The sequence below is a fragment of the Doryrhamphus excisus genome, linkage group LG21 (assembly GCF_037039965.1).
Source record: "Doryrhamphus excisus strain RoL-2023G ecotype Guam linkage group LG21, RoL_Dexc_Guam_v1.1, whole genome shotgun sequence".
In the NCBI taxonomy this organism is placed as follows: domain Eukaryota; kingdom Metazoa; phylum Chordata; class Actinopteri; order Syngnathiformes; family Syngnathidae; genus Doryrhamphus; species Doryrhamphus excisus.
Window position 1 is genome coordinate 5,324,823 of NC_136377.1, and position 16,902 is coordinate 5,341,724.

The following is a 16,902-nucleotide window of genomic DNA, read 5'->3' on the forward strand; positions in this document are numbered from 1 at the left end:
GGTTTCACCTATTTTTTTTTACCAGAAAAGTGCATTAAAAGCAAGTTGAAAAAATTGAAAAAAACGACATACTAACCCCTTACGTTTTTTGTCAAAAATCACCAAATTCAAAATCTGGCATTTTATGCCATTTTTGGATGCTTCTGGGTCCCCTGTTGAGTGTGTGTGAGGTTTCCACTTTTATTTTTGACAGAAAAGTGCTTTAAAAGCAAGTTGGAAAAAAATGAAAAAAACGACATACTAACCCCTTACGTTTTTTGTCAAAAATCACCAAATTCAAAATCTGGCATTTTTGGATGCTTCTGGGTCCCCTGTTGAGTGTGTGTGAGGTTTCCACTTTTATTTTTGACAGAAAAGTGCTTTAAAAGCAAGTTGAATTAAATGAAAAAAACGACATACTAACCCCTTACGTTTTTTGTCAAAAATCACCAAATTCAAACATTGGCATTTTATGCCATTTTTGGGTGCTTCTGGAGCCCCTGATGAGTGTGTGTGAGGTTTCCCCTGTTTTTTTGACCAGAAAAGTGCATTAATAGCAAGTTGAAAAAATTTTAAAAAACGACATACTAACCCCTTACGTTTTTTGTCAAAAATCAGCTAATTCAAAATCTGGCATTTGATGCCATTTTTGGATGCTTCTGGGTCCCCTGTTGAGTGTGTGTGAGGTTTCCACTTTTATTTTTGACAGAAAAGTGCTTTAAAAGCAAGTTGGAAAAAAATGAAAAAAACGACATACAAACCCCTTACGTTTTTTGGCAAAAATCACCAAATTCAAAATCTGGCATTTTTGGGTGCTTCTGGGGCCCCTGATGAGTGTGTGTGAGGTTTCGCCTATTTTTTTTGACCAGAAAAGTGCATTAAAAGCAAGTTGAAAAAATTTTAAAAAATGACATACTAACCCCTTACGTTTTTTGTCAAAAATCACCAAATTCAAAATCTGGCATTTTATGCCATTTTTGGATGCTTCTGGGTCCCCTGTTGAGTGTGTGTGAGGTTTCCACTTTTATTTTTGACAGAAAAGTGCTTTAAAAGCAAGTTGGAAAAAAATGAAAAAAACGACATACTAACCCCTTACGTTTTTTGTCAAAAATCACCAAATTCAAAATCTGGCATTTTTGGGTGCTTCTGGGGCCCCTGATGAGTGTGTGTGAGGTTTCGCCTATTTTTTTTGACCAGAAAAGTGCATTAAAAGCAAGTTGAAAAAATTGAAAAAAACGACATACTAACCCCTTACGTTTTTTGTCAAAAATCACCAAATTCAAAATCTGGCATTTTATGCCATTTTTGGATGCTTCTGGGTCCCCTGTTGAGTGTGTGTGAGGTTTCCACTTTTATTTTTGACAGAAAAGTTCTTTAAAAGCACGTTGAAAAAATTTAAAAAAACGACATACTAACCCCTTACGTTTTTTGTCAAAAATCACCAAATTCAAAATCTGGCATTTTATGCCATTTTTGGATGCTTCTGGGTCCCCTGTTGAGTGTGTGTGAGGTTTCCACTTTTATTTTTGACAGAAAAGTTCTTTAAAAGCAAGTTGAAAAAAATGAAAAAAACGACATACTAACCCCTTACGTTTTTTGTCAAAAATCACCAAATTCATTGGCATTGGCATTTTATGCCATTTTTGGGTGAATCTGGGGCCCCTGATGAGTGTGTGTGAGGTTTCGCCTATTTTTTTTTGACCAGAAAAGTGCATTAAAAGCAAGTTGAAAAAAATGAAAAAAACGACATACTAACCCCTTACGTTTTTTGTCAAAAATCACCAAATTCAAAATCTGGCATTTTTGGGTGCTTCTGGGGCCCCTGATGAGTGTGTGTGAGGTTTCGCCTATTTTTTTTGACCAGAAAAGTGCATTAAAAGCAAGTTGAAAAAATTGAAAAAAACGACATACTAACCCCTTACGTTTTTTGTCAAAAATCACCAAATTCAAAATCTGGCATTTTATGCCATTTTTGGATGCTTCTGGGTCCCCTGTTGAGTGTGTGTGAGGTTTCCACTTTTATTTTTGACAGAAAAGTTCTTTAAAAGCAAGTTGAAAAAAATGAAAAAAACGACATACTAACCCCTTACGTTTTTTGTCAAAAATCACCAAATTCAAAATCTGGCATTTTATGCCATTTTTGGGTGCTTTTGGAGCCCCTGATGAGTGTGTGTGAGGTTTCCCCTGTGTTTTTGACCAGAAAAGTGCATTAAAAGCAAGTTGAAAAAATTGAAAAAAACGACATACTAACCCCTTACGTTTTTTGTCAAAAATCACCAAATTCATTGGCATTGGCATTTTATGCCATTTTTGGGTGAATCTGGGGCCCCTGATGAGTGTGTGTGAGGTTTCGCCTATTTTTTTTGACCAGAAAAGTGCATTAAAAGCAAGTTGAAAAAAATGAAAAAAACGACATACTAACCCCTTACGTTTTTTGTCAAAAATCACCAAATTCAAAATCTGGCATTTTATGCCATTTTTGGATGCTTCTGGGTCCCCTGTTGAGTGTGTGTGAGGTTTCCACTTTTATTTTTGACAGAAAAGTGCTTTAAAAGCAAGTTGGAAAAAAATTTAAAAAACGACATACTAACCCCTTACGTTTTTTGTCAAAAATCACCAAATTCAAAATCTGGCATTTTTGGGTGCTTCTGGGGCCCCTGATGAGTGTGTGTGAGGTTTCGCCTATTTTTTTTGACCAGAAAAGTGCATTAAAAGCAAGTTGAAAAAATTGAAAAAAACGACATACTAACCCCTTACGTTTTTTGTCAAAAATCACCAAATTCAAACATTGGCATTTTATGCCATTTTTGGGTGAATCTGGGGCCCCTGATGAGTGTGTGTGAGGGTTTTTCAAGAAGTGGTGCATATTAAAAAAAGACAAACAGCACTTTTGTTGAATTTATTGCGAAGTGCCTATAAGGAATGAAGCCAAGACAATTTTTCTAGGACCATACTGATTTCCAGGTTTTTTTCTTTATTTATTTACATCTCAATGAATTGCATAATATTGCAAGAAATTGCACCATATGCTATCGGATGACATTTATTTGAACTTAAAGATTATCGCATCATATCATATTGTGAAGCGGGTAAATGGTATCGCCAGAAAATTGCATGTATCGCTGGCAGTTCATCGAAATTGAGATCCGCACCCCTAATTTGTACGCACACACGACTGGTCTGGACAGTTTAAGTTTGCACTGACAATGAAAGGTAATTCCTTCATCTTCATTCTTCCCATAACACACATTCATTCTCGCTTGTCTGCCAATGTTATGCTCACTTCTCGGATGTAAGGCTGCGTTATTTATATCAGTGTGTATTGTACATCTAAAAATACCAATGTATTTTTTTTGAGGATATCCAACTCATATTTTTAGCAAATCCTATGAGATGAATAAATAAAACTGTACAGCAGATGACCAAGTGAAGAGATTATTCACAATTTTTGCCCCCCCCCCCCACATAAGACAAACTTTTCCAAACCCCAAAGGAGTGCATGTGAGCGCTTGCTGTCGGACACTTGAGGAAAAACTCCACACAAGAGTTATAGATCTTATTCACCCTTTCAATGAACCTTGAGATGCACTTAGAGGTTGTTTGCGGTGGCCGTATATCAGCGCTAACAACATGCCGAAAAACTCAATGCTCAAGAAAGACTCAGTGCTGCCCCCTAGTGGACGCAGAAACACAAACAAAATTGAGAACTCTTCGGAAAAAGATGTTTTGTTAAATTATTACCGGAAAGATTGAATTTTTTTTTAATACACAAGTACTGTAAAACAATTTTCTGCAATTAAACCCAATAACTGAACCAAACAAATAAATGTTGTGATGCATTCGGGTGCTATCAGAATGACAAGGTTCACTAACCAAAGAATTTGTTGACCCTCCCTCCTTTAAGCTGGACCCTCTTCAGGTGCTGCCCCTCCTATCCTTCACTTTTTGGACACATGTTAATATGGGTTTAAAAAAAAAAGGAAAAATAACTAAAAACATACTTTTATGAGAATAAATTTGTCATGTTAAATAATAAATATAAATGTTATAGCACCAGATTACAGTAATTGTTTTAAAGGAAAAACTACATCATTGTGGTTTATTAGATCGTGGTTATATTACAAGAAAAATGTAATGTAATGTTGCTGGTAAAATGTCAGAATATTACAAGAAAAAAATTAATTTTACTCAATAAATTTGCAATATTATGTGAGATAAGTCCTTGGTTATTATTATTATTATTGTATATACTGTTTTGTTATTGTTGTTGTAATATTTGGATAACAGAAGTAGGTCTGAAAATTACAAGAATAACAAAATTTTTTACAAATATTTTTTAATAATATTACACTAAACAAGTCAGGAAGGAATAACAATAACATTTTAGTAAAAGTTTTTTTAAATTTTAACATGACGTAAAGTCATCACTAAAATGTATTCAAGAAAATAAGTCTTATTATTACAAGAGAAATTAACTTTAGTTAGGAGATTTAATTTATTTCATTTGAAATATATTTGAAATACATTTAATTTGAATAAAAATGTAATGTCATAATTTTAAAAAAGTCTTAATTATATGAAAATATCATCAAAAATATTACATGACGAGTGCTGTAGTGCTGCAAGAAAATGTCTTAATTTAACTAAAAATGTAGTTATGTTATAAATGTTCGGAAAAATTATATATATATGAATATTCCGACATTAAGATTACAATGTTTCTAGAAATTATTTTATAAGAATATAATATAAAAATATTTTTTGGTATAAAATATATTTGGATTGGATTTTTTGAAAGAATAATATAATAAATATTATTTTAAATGTTTTTAAAATGCAGTTATTCTTTTTTTGGAAAAAAAATGTTTTTTTTGTACGAATAAAAATTTAAGTTTGGTAATATTTACGTATATTTTTGTGTGTTAACCATATATATAACATAATATATAACATTTATAACCATGCAGATATTAGTATTGTATTGTATGGCGGAGATGCGTGCTATACCGAGTGCCGTTCTAGTTCTTATTTAAACAGCCAGTAAGATCATCAGGCATCCGATAATTGTGCTTGCCCCTTTGCCCTTAGCCTCCCTCACACACACACACACACACACACACACACACACACACACACACACACACACACACACGGCTATCCGTCTCTAGCTATCAGCTGCTCCCTGCTGCGGTTGTTTTGAGAGGTCAGACTTGTTTGTTTGCTCTGAGGCCCGTCGTGTGATAGCGTGTGTCGGACTATGCCTGACCACACCCCCACACATCAACGACCCACCCCGCCACCGGGCCGCCCGGCGCACCATCACCTTACCTTAATCTGAGCCCCGTTATCAGTCGACTCCCCCGCCAACTCCAATCTTGTCTTTTTTTTTTTGTAGTAAAGGAACACTTCCCCCAGGAAATTATGGCAGATAGACAACGTCTCTATCTGTCATGGCCAGAGCCTCGGGTCACCCTTGGCGGGAGGAGTGTCACTCAGGTGGGCTTAATGGCTGCCAGGTTCAAATCCATCTACTGACCTTTGAGGCCCATCTCGTGTCATCAGTGCAGGTATAGCCTTTTTTTCACGCTGCTTTAAACCAGTGGAGGATTCGCACTCGGGGCAAGCGATGCAGTGCCCCATCACATCCAGTAGATGGTGATTTCTCTTACAGAGCAGGGAATCAATTATTTAATGCGAAAAACAGTTAGCATTACTGTCATCTGCTAATCTTTGAATGGGCTTTGAATTCTGCCTAGCAACAACCAACAAAAAAATAAACTTTTTTGCAATAAATTGGATCGCATTATCACAATAATATAGTTGAAATGTTATGAAAATATAGTCAGAATTTTTACACAAAAAGGTGTAATTGGACAAGTAGAGCAAAATCATTATTTTACTTCTACATTAATATTAATATTAATATGTGAAAATAGTAAAATCGGGATAATTATAGAATTTAAAAAAAGTCAAGTAAATATGGTGAAATATGAAAGTCATAATTTTACAAATTAATCCATACACAATATTATTATTTTCCAAGTCCGAACATAAGATTTTTAAGTTTTACAAGCCTTTAATATGGGAAAAAAGTTGTAATAAAGTTGTCATTTTAATAGAATATATCAGTTATGTTACCATATTAATTTATTACAAAAAATAATTTTTATATCACAAGAATAAGTTGTCATTGTATGAAAATAAAGTTGTTATATTTCAATAAATGTATTTATTATTTTCAATAATTCATTTATTTATTATTTTCAATAAAATAATGTCATTTTGGAAGAAAAAGTTGTAATTTTATGAGAATAAAGTCAAAATATAAGAGTACATTTAGAATGTTTGGAGGGGGAAAAAAAGTCAAAATGTCTCTTAAATGTTACATTTGATAAAACAGAAAAGTCTTATATTCAGCGATAAAGTTATACATTGAAAAGATTATATTGTGATATTCCTTATTGCGGAAAAATATTGCAATATTGAAAAAATATGTTATGCGAATAAAGTTGTCAAATCATAGCTTTGTCGTTTTTACAAGAATATCGTTGCAGCTGATTGGAGGAGTAAAAATGTCAGTCTCATAATAAGAATAAAAATAAAAAGTCCAAATTGCGCAAATAATGTTGTCATTTTAGGAGAAAACATGGAGGGGAGCAACCACCTGATGAGGCCACATAGAGGGGGGCTATTTGCTACAAGAATGGGGGGCTGGGGGGGTAACTAGTGTACATGTGTTGGTGAGGTGTGTGTGAGGTTAAAGTAACAGATGTTAAATCTTGAAGGCGGTACAACAGAAGCTAGCCTGTACCAGCAGCACAACAAAGAGGGCAGCGCCCAATTAACATTCCCGACGCCCGGACACGCCCCTTCAGTGGCACCCCATAAAAGTCAGCAACATCAATTCTTGCTCACCATAACTGTCATCATAATCCCATTTAAATATGAACCACCAGACAATTGATAGGGGACACCAATGCACCATTCAGTAACGCCAACTCTGATTGGACCAACTTTAATCACTATGGCCATGATACCGTTCATGAAAGATGATAGCCACTTTTAATACCACTCTATACTTACTAATACTAATATTATGGCTTGTAAAAAAGATTTCTCTTAATATTATTTTTTTGGTTATAATTATAGATATAGATATTTTGTATATAATTTGTTTGTAATTTTTGTTTTAACTTTTAACAAGAAATTGCAGCTTTAGTTTCCGCAATAATGTATTTTTAAAACTTTATTTTAGTTATTCTGACTTTTTGGGGGGAATTTTGCAACTATGTTCTTGTAAAAATATTTATTTTATCTATTTTTATAAATTAATACATTATTGAGGATTCTTGTAAAAATATTTTTTTGTCCCTAATATTATGACTTTTTTTTAATCTGTAACATTTAGGAATGTCCAAAAATTATCAGTCGGTGTGATGATTTTAAATATTTTTTTTATTGTATTTTTATTATGTCTGACCCTACCCTGACCTTAAAAAAAATGTTAGTTTTGTAGAAAAAGATTTCTCTTAATATTTATATATATCAATATATATATATGACTTGTGACATTTTTAACAAGAAATTGCAGCTTTAGTTTCCGCAATTATGTATTTTTAAAACTTTATTTTAGTTATTCTGACTTTTGGGGGGGATTTTGCAACTATGTTCTTGTAATTTTTTATTTATTTATTTATCTATTTATTTATTTATTTTATTATTTATTATTTTATTTTATAATTTTTTTATAAATTAATACAGTATAATTTATAAATTGATAAAATTTTATAAATTAATACATTATTGATGATTCTCATATTTATTTTTTGTCCCTAATATTTTGACTTTTTTAACATTTAGGATTGTCCAATAATTATGTGATGATTTTATTTATTCTTTTTATTTTATTTATTTTATTCTTGTATGTCTGACCCTACCCTGACCTTTAAAAAAAAAAGAATTGTCAGCTTTGATGTAATTTATTGTATATTTGGTGTGTTTTTCTGTTCACCTTCTATTTGGTGTAGAGGTTAGCGAGGTGACATGTCAGACATCACATCACTGATGTCATCCTCCCTCGTGACCCTCCGTGACCTCTGCTAAACGTTCAATGAGTAGAGCGCAGCGCCCTCCAGCGGACATGTGTTGCTCAACATCAACTTGGTGAGTCTATTTAAAAAAAAAAAACTAATTTATTTAATGGAAACATGTTTAGATACAGCTTTTTCATTGGATAGCAGCAAGAGCCGTTATCATTTGGGGGCTGAAAAAAAATAAAAAGACAAATATGACAAGTGGTGTATGAAATATATTTGCAGCAAAGCAACACATGAAACATCCCTGAGTTTTTATTTTCATGATTTTAAAAAAGCTAATTGTTAAAATGTTACAGTCATTAATACAGATATTTAAAAAAAATGTTTATCAGTCGGGAAATATGTTTTAAACTATTATGAGTTGTAAAAGGATGATTTGGACAAAAGTGAACAAGCTAGCGCATCGTGTCCTGCATTGCCGTTTACTTCCACATGAGGGCGGCAATGAGCTGTTATGGTACTGTAGTGCTTAGTGGGGGCAGTCAACGTCTGAAGATTAGCTAACGTCAATAAATAGATAATAAAAAAGCTGTGGGCCCTCTTTTACATATTTTTGTATATTTTATGCAAATGTATGTTTGGACTGTTATAGCTTTAAAACACCCTTTTTATGTAGTCGCTGTGTTATTATGAAAAGACGATAATAATTCCAAAGATGCCTTATGCAAATGACTTCTTGTAGGTGTTAACCAGAACAATGGGAATGTCTCGTTCCTTCATCTCTCGGGCCATCTGGCACCAGACACAGGCCATACAGAAGGTGGCGCACACGCAGTCATTACCCATGGTTCCCTGCGGACAGACCAAGATCAAGTCAACGATTGATGCATGTGTCAGTATACGGATATGGTCAAATAACTTAGCATTTAATAAGTTATTAAACAACACAACTCAGAGTTTGACCTTAGAATATCACATTTCTGCAAAAGCTATGACATAATAATAATAGAGTTTAACAGTTGATTCCATTTAATGCTCCAATAATAGGACCCTATGCCTAGCAGTAATAGCACTGCGATAATGCGTCTATTTCGCCATATCCACCAGTTAACGTCATCAGCTTTTATTGACACTGCCTTGTTCTACCTAATAGCACCATCTAGTGGTCAAACTAAGAACTACAAAACAATGCGCGTGACAGTGCATTGTATTTATAGACTCTGACATGGGCAGGGTCACGTGCAGCTTGGACACCTCTGACCTCGTGTGGAAAAAAGGGCTAGAAACTAGCTAACTTGCTGAACCAGAAATATTATTCGCATTTTTCCTCTTTTCCATCATTATTTTTTGTGTTTATTGAACTAAATATATAACGTTAGTCTGACCAGCTTTATATGTTAGTATGATAGTACTACTGCTCTTTGTGTACTTACTCTGATGCCGTAGCGATGTCTCATGGACATCCTCATGGTCATGGCGACGGGCGGGACAATCGCTCCAAGGAAGATGTCCACCAGGGGGAGACAGAGACACTCGCCATATTTTTTAGTGGTTATACAGGCAAAGCAGGGGAGGCACCAGAAAGCAAAACAACCTTTAAACACAAACACAGACAAAAAAAAAAACAATTAATAGCAAAAACATTGATGGCGACAACACTAGAAGATAACAAAAAGACACTCACACATGGGGACGTCATTGCAACAGTCACATATTCCACTCCCCCATTCGTTTGAGTGCTGCTGGACCATAATGGGCCCAGGCTGCGTGATCACCATTTTGGAGGTCATTTTGACTCCTAATCAAGGACAAAGAAGATTAAGATTAGAACAAAACTCGGAAAAATATCTACCTTTTAAATTCAGAGTAACAGCTAGATGACTAAAGAGCTCTATTAGCCAGTTAGCTATAGAGATACCTGGGTCACTTCATCATAAGACTACTAGCTTGCTTGCTAGTATTTTAGGTACAATTTGTTTATGTTACTAAAAAGATGTTAATCCTGCCGCAAAAAAAAATGCAGGATTTCCAATCCAATAACGATTTAGCAAAAATAATAATTACAATGAAATGATCCTCTTGAAATAATAGCACAATAAATATATTATAATAAATAGCATAAAGTCTTAAGAGTTAGCATTAGCACAAGGGACAATTTGGTGATTTGGTGGAAAACTTTGATAAAATAATACAAACTGAAATATTTATCAAATATTTACAACATTATTTCACTTAATTAGTTCCATTGTTCCACTTATAAGCGAGTGCAGCTAGCTAGCTAGAGTGATACCTAGCTAAGATAGATAAGACACAAATTCAAATCAATTGAATGGTTTCTGGAATCCTAACTAACAAAACTACGACTTACTTCTTTCAGATGACAAACATCTATCGCAAAAACCTAAAACACTTCAAAAGTGTTACAGTTTAAAAAGTCACATAAATGTAAATAAATAGTCCAAAATTGAAATCTCACCCGAGCGTGTGTGAATGGTACGTCCTGTCAGCGCCAACCTCAGTGGAGGAATAACATGACATTAACGTGCTTGTGCCTTAAAACGCCCGACTGGATCGACCTGCCGGGCAGGTTAGGCTAAAGAGAGAGTTAGCATTTTGCCTTAATGGGCTATATTGTGGCATACAATGGTGCCGTGTCGTGTTCCCTTATAGCTAATGCTAGGCTAGGGGTTCACAGATTGGGGGTACTTGAATACAAATTGGAACATTACTACTAAATCCTTAGGTTTCCGTAATGCGCATGAACAGCCACAGGAGGTAGTAAAGTGCTCTCTTCTGACCTAAAACGTGTAAAAGCGCATTTGGAATTGAGTCCTAAAAGCACCTGCTGTATGACGACGGCTTTACAAGCGTGTCAACTTGTAAACTAATGTTCTTGTTGTTACGAGGACCGTGACATCATTCCATACCAACAAGATGACACAGTGTCACACCTTATCAAAGTCAAACCAGTTAAACAATTGGCAGTTTTGACAATTTCATCTATGAAGACATGAATAAAGTTATTTTTTGGACCTCGGCCAAGGACGTTATTAACACGACTGCTTTGGAAATTAAGTAACCATTGCACGTTGAAAGACTTCTTAATGAGTAGCCTTTGAAAAACATGTGATTATCATATTTATAACAAAGATAGCTCAGCATGTTATTGCTTTCTCAAATTTAACTTAAATGTTAAAATGTACTCACTTAGAGAATGAGTTTTTTGCCAAAAAACTATATTGTCCAACAATCATTATATTATTTTTTTCCAGATTGATCGATAGAAGTCATGTGGTTTGTTTTTAGAAAGCATGTGGCCTCAATTGACACGTGAATAAACATACTTGATAAGCTTATACCTGAAATTTGCTCCTGTTTTTTTTTTATCGCAGAATCATACTAGGAAGTCCACAAAGTGGTAACCTTCCACCCAGATCAAAATCCATGACACCCGGTGGGAACCAGGAGAAACCAGGAGAGCAGCTCTGTGGAGTCAGTGCAAGTAAATAAAGCATAGAATCAGGTCGGCTGTGGGGGGTGACAGAGTTCATCGTCATACCGACCTCATTCACCGACCACTATGAACTAATATTTAATGTGTTTAATGTCATATTTAATATCATGACTATGCTGTAATTTAAAAAATATTCTTCCAATATATTATTTTATTGTATTTTAGTTTATGCTTATCAATTCTTTGCATTTCCCAACTATGGGGCAAGTTGAACCATGACCACACACTTCCTTTTTAGTCTCTAGCGTGCGTGTGTGTGTGTGGTAAAGAGAGAGAGGGAGGGTTAAAAGGAGTTGAGAGGTCGAGAGAAATGAATATTTGCTTGGCGTCCTCTTTGTGTAAGCCACCACTTATCGACACTAATTATGACTCATTAGTAATATGACTTTCTTACATATTTAAATCTGTAATTCATTTTCTCAGCAGCTATCTGATGGATGTCCCAACGAGTGTGAACAGAACCTCCTCCAAGGAGCCTTCACCGCCGTACGGACCCCAGGAGCGACAGCAAGGACCGGCAGACCCTTTCCTCACCGCAGCCAGGCTTCTACGCGCAGGATGGAGGACCAAGGAGGACAAAGAGAAGAGGACACCAAAGATGAGGACATCTGCTGAAGAGGACAAAAATGCACATGAAGAATGGAAGAAGACACGTGGGCCGCTTCAGACATCTACTACCTTACGCAGATGGTCCAGAAGGTTAAAGACTGCCAAGCTTCCTTCTATTGCTGAGACATGCACAGATGCAGCACATTGACGCATTCAATTACATACATTAGCAGTACAGGTAACCACAAAATGGAAAAGTGCAAGGATTATTAGGTGGCAAAGCAAAAGTGTCAGATCTCATCAGAAACTGAAAATGGCTTCTAGCTGCAGCATGCATAAATGTTCTCATCTCACCTGAACATCTTCTGCACTCATCTTTGTCCCTTTATGGAGAATCTACACACGATAACCCGTACAGCTTTCTAGATCTTCCAGATTCTGCAGCATTTTGGGCATCCCGCACAAACTATCACTCTGTTGTGATTGGTCACACTCCAAGCACTCCACAAGACTTCCGAATATGTAGGTCGGTGAGGTAACCTGCACCCCATATAAGGACGTACATGTGGAATTGACTTGAATCAGTAGAAGTCTGTTAGAAAAAAAATGTAAAACCGAGAGTGCAGAGCCATCCAAAACTTCTTTCAGGGCTCACTTCCTACTGCATTTAATTATACGGTTAAGAAAAGTAAATTACAACAGTAATTGTTCAAAAACAAAACACAAGTATTCCTTATCGCAGACTAAAGTGTCAAACATGTCATACCACTACAAAAATATGAAAAAAAAAGGTTTTTGTTCCATTTGTCCAAATGTAGAAATACTGTAGGTACATTCTCACTAGTACATCGAGACTAAAAAGTTAAAATCCCTGAAATTGTTCTACTTTTCAATCTCGAATTAAAGCTTATACTGCCATTGTGTGGCCAAACCAAAGCTCTGCACCACTGCAACCCTATGCAAAATATTGCAAATATTTTTGATAGGTTTCTGTGAAGAAATTTTTTTTAACTTAAAATAGAACCACAACAGGAACAAAAATTACTGAAAAGTTTTTTTTTTATTTGTCAAAAAAGCTCCTTAAACACCAACATTTCCAACCTGTAAAAGGCAGCCGACATGTAAAATACCCTTACAATAACATTAGAATCAAAACAGGTACCAAAAAGTACAGTAAAATTACACTTCCTTTCAATGGAAATGTTGGAGGGGAAAGAAAAAACAAACAAAAAAGGGGGGAAACTATAAATGAAAGCAAAACAAATAAAACATGGAAGGGAGAAAAAAAAAAGTTACATTTCAGATGTTTTCTGTACAAATGGTCTTCTGTCATAAAAGAGGTCGTGTTAGGGGCCAGGATGTCCATCAGGCCGCCTGTTTCACTGGATCCTGCATAATGTAAAATAATGTTACTCATTGCCACGTGTCATTTGATAAAGCAATAATAATAATAACAGTAGGTTTGTCAAATTGTCTTATGGCAGTAAATTTAATTATGCAATTTTCTCATGCAAACCAGAGCACGTTGCCAATGGTCAATTGACACGTCTAATGAGTGAAAGCCAACACATACCTCACATGGTCACACCATCAGTATGGCTTGTAGGTGCTCTGGTGGCCCCTTCTCGGAGCCTTACCATAGTTGGCACTGCCCTGACCTGCAATCACCCCAGTCCACGTATTCATACCACATCAACAGTCAAAAAATAAACAGAAAGATGAGTGCCTGACAATAACACCGTTATAGAACCATTGGAACCTGTATTTAATATATTTGAAAATAACTTGATTAGCAATTTGACAACAAAACTATATTTCAATGTGACATTTATATTAAAATATGTTAGATGCTGAGTAGACTTACTGTAGTCATAACCAGGGCCGTATCCATAGTAACCAGAAGGGTAGTCATAGCTGCTGTAGCCACTGTATCCTCCATAGCCATAGCCTTGGTTACCATAGCCTTGGTTGTAGTAGCTTCCATAGCCCTGGTTCCAGCCCTGGCTCTGACCTATATATGTAGGAATACAGTTTAATAATAATATATTAGAGTTTAGTTAAAAGAAAAACAACAGCTCACCTCCACGTCCTCTGCCTCCTCGTCCGCTGTAGCCACCGCCACCACGTCCTCCATACTGCTGCTGCTGTTGCTGCTGCTGGTACACCTCCTTAGGTTGGGCGATCTTCAGCTCACACTGGAGGAAAGACACACCCGCTATCAACCTTCTGCGCTGTTAAGAATCCAAATTGCAATCGCTTACCCTTCCGCCCTCAATGTTGTGGTACTTCTTCTCCAAGCACTTCTTCACACTGGCCTCATCTTTGTATGTGATGAAGATGAAGCCCCTCCTCTTCTTTGACTTGGGGTCGAGAGGAAGCTCAATCGTTTCGATCTGGAAGAAGACCACGCAGTTTAGTGCCTCTGTATGGCGTCATCTTTATCGGCTGTCAGGCTTCTCATCGATAGACCTCTCCAAAGTTGCCGAAGTATTCCCTGATGCTCTCCTCAGCAGCCTCGGGGTTCAAGCCGCCGACAAAGATCTTCTTGACAGGGTCCTTCTTCATTGCTAAAGCCCTCTTAGGATCGATCTGCCGGCCATCCAGCCTGTGCTGTTCCTGCTCCAGTACCTGTTGACCACACAGTCAGTATGACATAATACAAGCTATATCGAGTGGTATCAGCATCACAGCGTGAGCGGTACCTTGTCCACGCTGGCTGCGTCTTTGAAGAGAACGAAGCCAAAGCCCCGAGAGCGTCCGCTGGCTGAGTCGATTTTGATGGTGCAGTCCGACACCTCACCAAACTTGCTGAAATAGTCCTTGAGGTCTTTTTTGTTCGTCTCCCAGCTCAGGCCGCCCACAAACATTTTACTGCAGCAAACACACATATAGTCTGTCACTACTTTTACACAAACACAATTCCACAGCATCATTTTTTGAAACGGAGTCCTGCAAGGAGTTGCAGCAACAACCTGAAGAAATATATACGCTTTTAACCTAAGTTAAGTTGATTTCATTTACAACATGGAGGCAATGACATGAAGTGATGAGGAAAAAAGTCCTCAATAGCATCATTTTTGACATGCACAATACAGAAACCGAAATAAAAACGTGTATATTTGTCAGTGCCTGCGATGATTTGATTTAGTGCAGCATTGCGTTTCTTCAAATGCTCTAAAAGACGTTTCAAAGATACGATTATTCAAACGCATTGGAGCACTCACCCAGCATCCTCTTCTCCTTTGCTGGCATCGATCTTGCCTCCATCAGAGGCGCTCTCATCCTCGGCCATCAGCTCCGTTCCTGCTCCGTTCTGGTCATCCTCACCCTCGTTGCCGTTCTGATCCGATGTCTCCATCAGTAGATTGTCAGTGTCACACATTCTGGAGGGGGGGATTGTTCACAAGCTGAAAGGAGAACATACACATAGTAGTATAGATCCGCTGCAACATATAATGATTAAAATAAACAAACACTGGTTAACATACACATAGTAGTATACGTCCGCTGCAACATATAATGATTCAAATAAGGTAGGTTAAATACAGTGTACTGCAGTCACAATTACAAGCATCAATTTTAAGCAACTTTTAAGTTGTTTTCATTTTAACAATCCGAAACCGTGGAGCTCCCCGTTGAAACAAATGCTTTCACAACATTACAACATTACATCAAAACAACCACATTTGTTCGACGGGCGTGGATGACGTTATAGTTTTAAACTGACATGCGTTTAATAAACAAAGGTTACATTACTTACTCAAGAGTGTGCTAATAATAAGCGGCTAACTGGATGCTAACAAGCTTAGCTAGCATTCAAGAGAACCGCGCTTTGGTCGAGGAAGGAAAACGGCAAGGCCCGGCTCGCAGTAGCACAACTAATACCACACGTTTTTCCGTAAGACTGCATGGTAAATCAAGTAAAGCAATCTAAAGACATATTAAAAGGGTGGTATTATGATTGCTAATGTTAGCTAACCATTCATTCGCCATACATAACAGGCACCTCAATGTAATGCTAGCACAACTAGCAAGCTAGCATACCGATATCGTCGATCTAAGGCTCCGGAAATGGCATTACGGCGTAACAATGCTTACTCTGCACGTAACCGCTTAACATATATACTATCGTATACGCAAAAATACATTTAAATCCACCGATAACATTAAAAATCATCTTACTTTTAGATTGGGGGGGAAAGAAGAGGGAGACGCCGGATCTGAGCTTCAAAATGGACACTCCAAATTCGCCGCTAACTCGTGGCAACATATATACAACCGGATGTGACCCAGTACCGGGCCACGTCGGAACAAAAGTAAAGGCGATTGGACAGAAAGGTCGTAGGAGTGAATAAAAACGCTCAGCAATTGGCTGAAAAAAGTCGTGACGAAATAAAGTCCACAAATGTTCTTCCGGAATGTGTATCACGTACTTTCAATGAGATGCTAACCACACAAAACATTACAAATGATCATTCTTGTGTGTTAGCGATAAAAGTAATTGTTAAATAGTATCGCTAATGCTGTCTAATCGTAATAAATACATATATTCAAGAGTAAATAGTGGAAATACACAAATACTACTATTTCTAGTCACTAATTACTAAAACGTAGAATATAGTTTTTCGCGTAGTTTTAACTAATCCATTAAATTCTAAGAGCTTTCTGCATTTATGACTTATCTGCAATTATTAATAGAGCGCCCCTCTGATAACAGATAACACCTATCATCCCATTCTTTACGATGGACGAAAATGGAACCAAGTTATTTGATTAGGAATCATTTCAAACTGAATTATTTTCAACAAAAATGTCTCAGAACAA

At 36.5% G+C, this 16,902-nt stretch overlaps 2 protein-coding genes across 2 annotated transcripts; both read right to left on the bottom strand.

The window, feature by feature from the left end:
• Positions 1-7,932: 7,932 nt before the first annotated feature.
• On the bottom strand, positions 7,933-10,578 carry ponzr2 (plac8 onzin related protein 2). The gene is made up of 4 exons (XM_058087926.2): positions 10,492-10,578; positions 9,700-9,813; positions 9,449-9,609; positions 7,933-8,867 (listed from the first exon to the last, which is right to left on the bottom strand). Exons 2-4 carry the CDS (start codon positions 9,803-9,805, stop codon positions 8,736-8,738), a joined length of 399 nt encoding a protein of 132 aa, XP_057943909.2. The 5' UTR covers positions 9,806-9,813; positions 10,492-10,578; the 3' UTR covers positions 7,933-8,735.
• Positions 10,579-13,119: 2,541 nt separating this feature from the next.
• LOC131138290 (heterogeneous nuclear ribonucleoprotein A/B-like) lies at positions 13,120-16,378 on the bottom strand. Its single transcript, XM_058087102.2, has 9 exons — positions 16,261-16,378; positions 15,303-15,485; positions 14,781-14,949; positions 14,548-14,706; positions 14,340-14,471; positions 14,159-14,273; positions 13,943-14,089; positions 13,652-13,736; positions 13,120-13,467 (listed from the first exon to the last, which is right to left on the bottom strand). The coding sequence occupies exons 2-8, from the start codon at positions 15,458-15,460 to the stop codon at positions 13,669-13,671; spliced, it is 948 nt and encodes a 315-aa protein (XP_057943085.2). The 5' UTR covers positions 15,461-15,485; positions 16,261-16,378; the 3' UTR covers positions 13,120-13,467; positions 13,652-13,668.
• Between the last annotated feature and the right edge of the window lie 524 nt (positions 16,379-16,902).